General features: G+C 42.2%; 1 protein-coding gene across 5 annotated transcripts in view; it reads left to right on the plus strand.

Moving 5' to 3' along the window:
• The first annotated feature begins 2,641 nt into the window (after nt 1–2,641).
• The window catches only part of LOC147023166 (uncharacterized), a 55,628-nt gene continuing 46,209 nt past the window's right edge, over nt 2,642–12,060 (plus strand). The window contains exons 1-3 of one of the 5 annotated variants that reach the window (XM_085888321.1): nt 2,642–2,698; nt 5,873–5,942; nt 6,189–6,411. In XM_085888321.1, the coding sequence (XP_085744447.1) occupies nt 6,202–6,411 (210 nt within the window). In that variant the 5' untranslated portion in view covers nt 2,642–2,698; nt 5,873–5,942; nt 6,189–6,201. The other 4 variants (XM_085888319.1, XM_085888318.1, XM_085888320.1 and 1 more) reach the window with 4 other exon arrangements.

Below are 12,060 nucleotides of genomic sequence, written 5' to 3' on the forward strand. Positions count from 1 at the left end.
TTCTAGATTTCTTATCTGTATTTATAGATAAACACAATACTCCAATCCAGTCGTCGTTTACGAGAGCGAAGGAACGGACTGTGTGTGTGTTTGAAAGTTTTTTTTTGGGGGGGGGGGGGGTTGCATGTACGGCTACGCACGTACGGCCACGCACGTACGGGCACGTACTAGTTAAATTTAAATAAAATAAAAAATATTAAAGATTGTAGAAAAAGTTTTCAGTAATTCACCGCCGTGGATGCAGCGTCTTTTACACCACCTTATTTAGCACATTACATTAATTCTTCATGTCTGTTGTTTGTGTCCTTTATGATGTCCTTAAAACCAGTAATTGTCCTGTTTGGACAATGTTTGTAGAAGTGAACCTATATTGCTAAACCCCCCCTTTTTGCTTCACGTGTGTGGGGTAATAAATACTGCCGTTGCTTGTAATGGTGACCTATCACAGGCAACGGCAGGAAAAATGTGACAAACACGGTTTGTGCTGTGATGGATTTTTAGAATGGAGGTTTATCAAGGGAGGAACACGAGTTATTTAATTATATAAAGCCAAAGTTGAACAACAATAGCAGAAGGCTTTCCCAGACTGGATAAGAGATATAATTGAAAACACCCAAAGGTTCTTTTTCACTCGCACTGTTCATTCGCAAGGCTCTTTGAGCTCATTCACAAGGCCATAAACGAGGAGGTGTTATCTCCAATGAATTTATTCATTCATACAGTTTGGTCTCCCACAAAAGGCTTTCAATGACACCTCCAAGGTACAAAGCATTTATGTCAGTGAGTGAGTCAGTCAGTGGTTAGAAAGAGCTTTATATATTGGATACTATCTGGGGTACCCAGCGTTGACCGGTGATGTTTTAATCCTTGTTGGCATTTCGAAGAAATTAAAAAAAAAAAAAATTGTGGGGGCCTAAAACACCTCCCTACACCTACTAAGGAATGGGGTCAGAGATCATTTAATATTACCTTTCACAAAACTACATGAACACTTACGCACTATCGAGTAATTAAAGAAAAAAGTCCAACTGTTTTTTCAAAAAAATGTTTTTGCCTCAAACATTTGCCAGCACTCACTGATAAACCTCTGAACGTTTGATGAAGATCCGTCTGGCCACCTCTAAGGTCCATCTGACCACCTCTGAAATCTGTTTGGTCACCTATGAGATCCGTTCAGCCACTTCATAACTGTACCTTGCTGGGTTTTTTTTTTCTGAAACATCATTACTGCATCTTTACTGCACATTACTGCATTACATTACTGCCCTAACAAATCAACATTATTCTAAATAAATAAATAAATAACTTTGTATTTGTGCTCACAAAAGGCATTGTATATATATATATATATATATATATATATATATATATATATATATATATATATATATATATATATATATATATATATTATAACTTTTTTTCTTATTGCCATGTACTTATTTGGGTTTCTCGTAACATTAAAACTCGGAAGGTTTTGCCGATGATGTGCAGTGGGATGTAAATGTCGGTTGGTCATGTTTGATGGGTATCATGCTTGGGAAACAATTTATCCATATGGGGTGCCAAGTTCTTGTAGGTTTATATTTGCTGCAGCGATATTTCCTTCAAACTCATGTTTCTGTGTGTGGTGTTGGTTTCTGAGGTTGGACTGGCACTAGAGATAAGCATATTCACCTCTGAGCTGTCTAGCTTGGGTTTGAATCTCAGCCCAGCTATAAACTGTCACCCTGGTGTTTCACAGGCAGGGTGATGCATCAATGTGTGTGTGTGTGTGTGTGTGTGTGTGTGTGTGTGTGTGTGTGTGTGTGTGTGTGTGTGTGTGTGTGTGTGTGTGTGTGTGTGTGTGTGTGTGTGTGTGTGTGTGTGTGTGTCATCCCTCAGCTGGACGTTAAACTGGACATCCCATCCGCCAGCATGAGTTGATGGAGGCTTGAGATACCATGGTGTCCTTCGCAAAGAGTTGGCGAACTATTGCCGGTGCTCAAATTGATGCTCTAACCTATAGGTGGCACTGCATCAGCGGCCCAGCTGTGCACCAAGCAAATAATGCGGCCCTCAGCCATGTGCTGCATACAAAGAAGTTTCTCAGGATCATGCTGTGGTTCCTTCAATAAGTGTCTCCTATTCCTCCAGCAGTGCCCATGATCATCCTGTACTATGTAAGAACACAATTCCCCTGAGCTGCCAACTGCAACAGCAACAATTCTCCAGTGATTATCAAAATCGACCTTTATTGAAATGGTATCAGCAGGTTGCAATGTTGGCGGGTCCCTTGTACCATGTCGCCGATTGTCGTCTCTGTCTCATGCTCTGCTTTGCTTCTACGATCATTGTGCAGACATTCTGCAGGCCTGGCCTGATCTGTCTTGACGGAATCAATTTGTTGCATCGTATCCTGTCTTGGCTACCATTGTGCCTCCGTAGGTCATTAACCCAATGCATCGATCAGGCTGATGAAGGATCCTTTTTGCTGTTTGAATCGCTGTCTATACATCCCCATTTTCTTGGTGGAAAGTACGACTGCTTGTGAATTGCTCACATTGGATGATTGCTGCAAACACAATGAACTCTTTTTAACTATACTCAGTAGTCTCGTTTGTGTAGTTTCAGAAAATAAGTTGCAAATGTTTGTAGATGGACGGATGGACGGACGGATGACGCGCCATCCCATAAGCTCCACGGAACTCCGTTCCAGGTGAGCCAACAAAGGGGGAGTTTTGGATTGTGTTTTTACAAAAACACCTTAATACGACTACTTTCGGGAAACCATGAATAAGAGGTGAATACAGAAACGGGATGAATCGGGGAATGCATTGAATTGAGTCATGCCCTGAGAAACATAACGTAAGAGGGGCATAGGATTAAAGTTGGGGTTAGGTTTCCTACCCAATTCACCCCCCTTTTTTGTAATAGTACAATCCATAGTTCGCATCGGGTAAAGGGTGCTAACTTCACAGAACCATTAATTTCAGACCATCTTTGTTTTGTCAATGCAACTTCCAGCTCGGATTGACTTGTATCTGGACTTGTGACTCTAGGATTCCTTACATTGTAAAATGCTCGGATAAGTGCAGAAGAAAGCAAATGTTGGAGATTCTCAAACGCATGTTGCCGTGGCTTACCCCATGCAGTATCCTCAGATAACAAATCGTGGAGCAGGGATGCTATTTCAGCTATATTCTTGGCCTACCTCCCCATAAAATTAATCCCAAGCATTGGCAGAACTATGTCATGTTGTTTGGTGGGCTGAGATCTTTGACAGGTCGGATTTTGTTAGTGTTGGGATTTATCATCTTCTTGCTCACCAGATGTGTCAGAAATTTGAAGTTGCTGTGTCAGGTTTCAAACCTACTCGATTGCTCATTGTGAGGCCTCAATCTTTTTTTTTATAACGGGTGAGATTTCTATCATTCAAGAGTCGCACACAATTCAATTTTCACGAACTGCAACAATATCATCTTGAAACACCACTACCGTTCTCCTCTAGAAACCCATCAAGCTACCGTGTAATTACCTCTGCCACCCAAGGTGGACGGAGGTTGTTTTCACCCCTGTTTGTTTGTTTGTGAGCAGTATATCTCAAAACGTGGTGGACGGATTTGGATAAACTATGGTGGACAGGTAGGGTGTGTGACGAGGAAGATTCGATGAAATTTTTGTGAAAATCCGGATCCGAATACGAGAATTTTTTACGTAATTCTTCACCATTGAGTGAAAGGGCCAAAAACAATATATAGCACAATATCTCAAAATTTTCATGGATGGATTCAGACTAAACTTGGTGGACAGGTTAGGTGTGTGACAAGGAAGAATTGATTCGATTTTGGTGAAGACCTGAATCCTAATGCAGATACCAGAATTATTTGATTTTTCAAGTGATTCTTCACCATTGAGAGATGGGGCCATAAAACGATATGTAGCACGATATCTCAAAAAGTTGTGGACGAGTTATGACAAAACTAAGTGGATGACTTGGTTAGGTGACAAGAACAAGCTGATTCGATTTTGGTTCAGGTCCGAATTCATATCTGGCCTATCAGTGGGATACAAGACGTAAATTGTTCAGCCTGGCCGAGGTGTGGACTCCACTGGGTGCCATTCCAGTTTAATGCTGAAATATTTCACAAGCACTGAAAATCCCAAAGGGTAATCTCAGAAACTTGAAGCACATAAACAGAGTAATGAATCGGTAGTTTAATGCTTTCCACATCCAGTGCTAGTTACCTATGTTTAGACTGAGTGTTGAGTGATGAGAACAACCCTATGCCTGCAAGCTTGTGTGTTACATCATCAGTTGTTGGCAGCACATATCTCTTATCTCTCTCTCTCTCTCTCTCTCTCTCTCTCTCTCTCTCTCTCTCTCTCTCTCTCTCTCTCTCTCTCTCTCTCTCTCTCTCTCACACACACACACACACACACACACACACACACACACACACACACACACACACACACACACACACACACACACATATCTGCTGCGTTGTCAATAGTTTTCAAGTCCACACAGATGTAATTCCTATTACCAGGTTTCAGAACCACCACCATATTAGAGCGTCACTTATTTGGCTCTGTCACTTTTATGATCAGCTGTAAATGCTCCATCAGCTTTAGCTCAGTTTCCACCAAAGGCACTGATGGTATCGGTACCCACCTGGCTTTGTTGTCACGGTATGGCAAAGCACCATCCTGGAGAGTAGTTCTTCCTTTTTCAGTTCACCTTGGTCTCTAAATACCTTGCGGTCACATTCTTCTGCAAGACCCATTCCATTGGCAGATATGATCAAATTCATGTTTATCACTGCCCTACAACTCAGTAAATTGTCAACAATTCCCTGCAGTAAAATAATGCATTCTGACGTAGTAAGTACAATTCTTCTCTTCCACTGTATTCTAATGGATCCCCTGGACTGTGCAACGGCCTTCCAGCTGGTCTGTTTTAATAGTCAGAGGATTGTTGAACTTTCAAAATGTTTTTCCAGAAAGCACCACGATGTCAGCACCACATTCTACTTTGAAATCCAACTATGTCTCGTTCACGTCCATCTCAGTCCATCGCGTCGGCACGGATTCACCCAAGCCCAAGGAGCTCTCTCTTCACCCAGGAAGAAACCCTTGATGTTGATTGGTTGGCCCATTAAATTCTCACTAATTAACCCTCAGTAATCAACAGTAATCTCGTGTACCCTTGTTTGCTGACATCTACATGTAAAATGTCCCTCACAATCATGTGCTCTACCAACTCCGTACTGGACACACAGATTGAAAGGGCCATTTTATTCTCAAGGTCAGAGAGGCAGAGCATGTATTATCTGTACACGACACAAGTTACATTGTTACTCATCATTTCAGCACTTTTCACTCTTACTCGTGACAGTTATTGAGCTTCGAAGAAGACTGAAAAGAGATGTGGGTATGATGGTGTTGTATTGATTGGTCAAAGGTGTAATCATCCTTTAGTGGTTGCGTGGTTTTAGAAGACGGTGTTTAAATGAGCTCTTGTGAGTTGTATCTCGATCACAACAGATATTGATGATGGGGCAGGCAAATTTTCTTGGGAAGGGACGATCAGAAGTAAAGCAAATCGACCTCACCTGGGAGGGAGTAGTATGGTGAATAGAGAAGCATGTTTGCCAAAGCAAGGTATCGGTCATGCCAGTCGTGCGTTTTGCATGTTGTTGGTATCACGACAAGTGCGAATCAGTGTTTGCTGCTTTCTGGCCCTGTGTTGCTTTTTCGAAGTTCCGAAGTTATTTCATTTATCTGAAAACCTCAGATCATGCACAATTTCTCACAGCCAATGTTCCCTCCCTCTCACCTTCTTTCGAGTTCTTCATTTTGAGCCTAACAAAGGGCCTGTGTGGAATAGGTTTTGGAGCTGCTGGGTATAAAGCCAGACGGATAGTGCGTGGACGCATAAGGGTATACGGATCACAAAGGTAAGCTATACAATAACTTCCAATCATTACTGTTGTAACATTTATCTCAACGCTATGTTAGTGGTAAATTGATCGTTTGAAACTTTCTCATCATCCACATAATTTATTCTCAGTCTTACAATCCACTTCGACCGCTTTCGTGCAGTCCGCAAAGTGTCATCAATGATTTGTTTCTTTTGTGCAACTATTTGGTCACTTGGGTAGGTTCCCTTTATTTTGTCTGTTTTTCATGTTTCGTCGCCATAGACCTTGATGGAAAATGTCCCAGCGAGGAGGTCATGCCCGTTCTGGGTCAGGATCCGCGGTGCCTGCAGCAGGAAATTCTCCAGTACCTGGGCCTCAACCATCCCCATCATCTGCACAGTCCTCATCAGGGTCTCAGGGTTCGCGTGCAGGAGGCCAAGCCCGCAGGGGTCGTGCTCCAAAGTGTGCTCGATGTCGCAACCATGGCTACATCATGGAACTGAAGGTTAGGTACATTTAATTGTTTTTAATCCTGCTACATTATATAGACATAGTTTTTGTTATGGAAACAATACGTAGCCCAGAAGAGTTCGGTTTAGTCGGTAACAAGCTGGTCCGTTTTCAACGACATTTTGTTGAGTCCCTGAGAAGTACACTCAGTTATCCAATAGGATAGAACTTCTGAGAAAAAAAGGGGTTCAAAGTTTACTTTCCCGTTTACATACAATCACATCGATCATTTTCAGCCTCACATGTTTTTTTGAAACCCATCATTAACACGAAAGGTGTACTGATCTTGAAAGATTAATTTAGCACAATTCAATTTGGCTTTGAATGTGGGATAGCCCTGTTTACTTCTCAGCAGCTCTATACATGTAGACTATGAGTAAATCAATACCGTTATGGGTTCGGGAGTCGCGAGGTCGCGAGGGGACTTTTCAGACCCAGTTCCCAGCCGATGACCCTGAAGCCAAAGAGCTGCAGGTAACTCCACGGCATGACAGGTTGCTAAGAAACCACAGACTTCTTAATTTAGGAACTGTAGGGTCCAGCGTCCAAATTCCGCTTTACCTTCTCGGCAAACTTAGCACCCCAGATAAGGCCTGTGCTTCCCAACGCCCCACTGCTGTCGATCATAAATGGCCGAGCCATACCGTAAGTGGAACGTTGGCTAATGTCTAACCATAACCACACGGCAGGGCTGAACTCCCTGTTACTAATTACACACTATTGTCTAACCAACAGAAAGAGACGATCGGACAGTTTGGAAAGCAGTTGATCAGGATTAGTAAAAAGCACGTATTTACAAGGCAAACAGTGTCACACAGAGTTTTTACCGGTAGCACATAAGCCTATTTAGTCATTCAACTTCTACACACACTCGGTCATTTCGGGGAAACGAGAAAAAAAAGATTGATAGGCAGAGGAGAGAAGCAGGTGGTGTGTGGTGTCGACCCCTGCATCACCCGTACGTGAGCCGAACAGCTCACGTGGTAACGATCGAGGGGGTGTGGTGCAGGTGAGTGAGAGGTGTGGGTGAGACATGTGGTGTATGCTGGTGAGTGTTGTGCGAGTCCTGAAAAGGACTGTTGTGGACTCTGTTGATACTCTGCAAACCAGGGCGAGTCAACGATGTGTGATGGAAGATGCAAGGATGTAGGGTGCGTGGGTAAGATGTGTCGGGAGAGAAGTTAGCTCTGAAAAGAATCTCTGTTGATTCTCTTGATGCTCAAGAGTTGATGGTTGGTTTTAATGAAGTCAGCAAAGGAGGTGATGTCAGTGAGGAGGTGGTAACCATGCCTGGAAGCCAGCTGCCGAAATGGTGGGGGCGGCTTTTCCCGCCAAAACTATGTGCTGATGGGCCACCCAGATGCTTACAAGAACAAAAGACAGATTACAGAGGGTAGAACATTAAATAAAGGTTCAAACTTAGCGCATTTTATGGACACACGTTTTGGAGGGTGGACATCATCTGTCTATACATTAAGTGATGCATATCCAATATCACAATTAAATTACCTCACACTTACTCGAAGACATTTACGACAGAAATAACTAAACTGTGGGAAACAATGTTACCCCCAAGAAATTATTTCCATAACAATAGTCTTTATGAATACAAGGTCTACCTCTTCTATATGTCTATACTGGCAGATGATCCAGTTCCACCGGGCTGTTGTAAGATAATTCATTCCCAATAGAGTGTTAATATTCAGGGAGTTTGCTGGGAATGTCCTTTGACAGCACTTTATTTATTTATTTATTTATTTACTCATGTGCAGCCTGTGGCTGCTTGGCTGCATCATTCTCTGGGGGTGCAGCTGTGCCGCTAATGCAGTGCGCCTGCTACCAGTAAGCTGGTACTTATTTTGCGACGTCAGAAGGATGACAGGCTGAATCAACCCACCCAATGTTGATTCAATGCCACGATAGGGGGCTTGAACTCAATAACCTAAGATCTTAAGCCAGTTAACTTAACTGTTAAGCCAATACCAGGCTTCGTTGAGAGCATAATGATCACTAATGATTGAGACCGCTGAGGTTTCTCGGTGAAGTAAATCGACGAAAAGGTAATTATACGTTGGATTAAATTGACTGAATAGTTTGTTCGATGGAATTTTTTTTACTTCCGGTAGATGTGCGAACCAGTGACTCTGAGCCTAAACACTACCAGTGTGCACAAACCAGCCACAAAAATGCACATCACTCGAAATTGCGTGAATATCTACACGTGTAGACCTCCACATGCACTGTCCCATAAGAGCTCTTAAATGACTTATCATTCAGCATCATACGTGCTGCGGTTACGACGTTTAGCCCTTTCAGACACAGTCGTGCAACTTGCATTTATCTAGGTTCTGGTACTTGCAGTTCAACCAGGCTGTTGTGGTTGGGGAATACTTACTATAAAGGAATAAAAGGGACCATTAGATGCAGTGAGAAATCATGAGGCAATCGCCGTAAACTTATGATAACGTGCACGATTCCAGCATGTCTGTGCACTTTCAAGGTCTCACAACTTCGGCTCCCCAAATCCCAAGGTCTCAAACACCCATCCTCCAGGCAATAGTCCCCGAGTGAATTAAATAAATTGAGTAAGGGAATCAACATTATTCTAAATAAGTAAATTTTAAAAACTTTGTATTTCTGCTCACAAAAGGTATTGTCATCATGTTAGCACATTCTTTTGTACACCTTAAATGTGCATGAAAATATAGTGGAAACATTAGTAAGGAGTCTCAGGTTCCGTTTGTAAGGGATTTGTTCCCAATGGAGTGTGGAATATTTATGGAGTTTGCTACGAATGGCCTTCGACAGCATAATAGTCACTAACTTTAAAAACTGCTAAGGCCTAGTTTAAAACTACTTGGTGAAGTAAACCGGCAAAAAAGTAATTATACATTGGACGGAATTGACTGAATAGTTTGTGGTTATATTATTTTTTTTTTTTTTACTTCTGGTAGGTGTGTGAACCAACAACTCTGAGCCTATACACCACCCATGTGTTCAACAAAAATGCACATAACCCAAAATTGTGTGAACATCAATATTTGTAGCCCTCCACATGCACTGTCCGGATGAAGAAGTTATTAAATGAGGTATCATCCAGCATTATACGTGCTGTGGTTACGACGTTTACCCCATTTAGACACAATCGGGCAACTTGTGTGTATATATATATATATATATATATATATATATATATATATATATATATATATATATATATATATATATATATATATATATATATATATATGTACAGTATATAGAAAAGAGAAGATAACATACACATTATATACAAGGTATACTCAAAATACTCAGTCGATATGTTGTGATTGAGTTGTAGTAAGAACCGAGAGATATGACCTTGAAAACATATCCAAACAAGCTTATAAGTATTTTCAAGTGTCTGTGTGCTTGTGTGTGTTTGTTTGTGTGTTTGTACGTTATTCTTTCACGGCCGAACTGTTGCACCTAGAGGCCCCAAATTTTGCATGTAGTCGGTACTTCAGAATCTGGGTAAGATTTTATGCTACCCCCCTACACACACACACACACACACACACACACACACACACACACACACACACACACACACACACACACACACACACACACACACAACATCCCCCCACCCCACAAGGAAATTCTCTGTCTGTATGTTTGTGTTGGTCAACTGAACCAATCTCCACCAAATTTTGCATACGTGCTGGGGGTACCCAGGTTCAGGTAAGGGGCACAAAGAAAATCTCCCACCACAAGGAAATTCTCTGTATGTATTGTGCACATCTCGAAAATCATAGAAGAAAAAAAACGGTTTGCCCAATGTCCACTAAATTTTGAAAATGTGCTGTGGTATGCAGGTTCAAGTTATGGACACAAAAAATACCCCCCACCCATGCGAGGGTGGCAAGCCCACTTATGATTTCCACCCGTATGCCTGGGCCAATCCAATCCAAATTTTGCATATGTGTTGGGGGGTAACCAAGGTCAGGTCATGGGCACAACCCCCAACCCCTGCAAGTCAATCTTCTGTTTGTATGTGGTTTTTATTTATTTATTTATTATTATTTTTTCTTGGGACCACACGCTGTGCAGAGCGTTGGTGCTGCTTGAGCAGTCTCCTTGGCTATTGGGTACAATCCTGGACAGGTCGCCACTCCGACACAGTATACCAGCATGCTGGCACTCATTTTGCCGACCACGGAAGGATAACAGGCCGAGTTAACCCCACCTGGTATTAATTCAACAGCTCAGCGGGATTTGAACTCAGGACTTTAGGATCCAAAGCCCACCACACTAACCATTAAGCCAACACCAGGCATGTATGTGTTTGTCCATCTGGAAGTAAAAAAAACTGACATCAAACAAAGGCCATTTGATCCATCATTGCCTTGTTTGACTCTCGGGTTAATTTTGCTAAAGCTTCAAACATCAAGCTTATTGATGGTTTACGAAAGTCTAAATAACCTGATCTTGATCGGATGACCCAGCTTGGGTGGGGTACCCAGTGCTGCACAGGGGGAAAAAAATACGTAGGGGTTCCGGCACATGTTGTGCATTGCAAACGTTGAAAACTTTAAAATATTTTCAAGTGTTTGTGTGTTTGCTCGTGCATTTGTATGTGACTCTTTCACGGCCAGACCATAGCACCTCGAGGCCCCATTTTTGGGGTGTCGGTACTTCAGAATCTGGGCTTGCTTTTAAGCTACTACACATTGGATTTGACGTCCGTTTTGACATCACCAAAGGCTGCTATAAAGTGTATTTTGTGATGTGGGATCAGGCAGTGCTGCTACCGGCCTACAGGCATAAGGTGACCACCATGAGGCCAATAACTCCATGGCTTTTCAATGTCCAACACGTCCCAAAACCACTGCCGGGCAAGGCTCACCCAGCCGGGCAGCACTGGTAGCCCCCCTCCCAGTATACAATCAAGTAAAAAAACAAACAAACTCTTTTTCAGAGCTGAACTTGGTTGATAGAATGCCAGACGAATTGTGGCAAAAGGTTGAAAACATTGTAAAAGAAGAGGCCAAAACCCACAGCCAAAAAGCAAGCATAAAGAAAAAGGCTAAATAGTTGTCAAAAGAGGTTGTAAATATAGCAGACACAAGAAGAGAGATGAAAACCAAAGGTGCATCAAGAGAGGACATTAAGTAGCTAAATGCTGACTTCCAACGACAAGCGAAGAAAGCCAACAATCAATATTTCAAAGAGGTTTGCATAGAGAAAGAAAGTGACAACAAAGTGGGAAAAACAAGACTTGTTTAAAAAAAAAAATCACATATCACAGGAAAGTTCCAGGATTAGGGTCCTTAGGAGTAAAACAGGGAAAGATCACGGAGAGGAACACAGGTGAAAGAAAGATGGAAGGACTAAACCGAAACTCTATACAAACGAGATAGCAATATGATGGCAACTTTCGAAAAAAGGGAATATGAGCACGAACCAACAGTGATATGTGAGGTACGCAGAGCCCAGATAGAGCTGGCAAATGGAAAAGTACCAGGTGCTGATGAAATTACAATAGAACTCTTTCTTTAAGGTAGTTGGGGAGGAAGCAATCAAAGTTTTAACAGCTATCTGTACACAGATCTAGATCTGTACACAGATATATGTCAGGTCAGGTTCAATCTGTGACCTGCTA

The sequence above is a fragment of the Eptatretus burgeri genome, chromosome 7 (genome assembly GCF_056783735.1).
Source record: "Eptatretus burgeri isolate ZD-2024b chromosome 7, Ebu_testis_v1, whole genome shotgun sequence".
Lineage (NCBI taxonomy): Eukaryota > Metazoa > Chordata > Myxini > Myxiniformes > Myxinidae > Eptatretus > Eptatretus burgeri.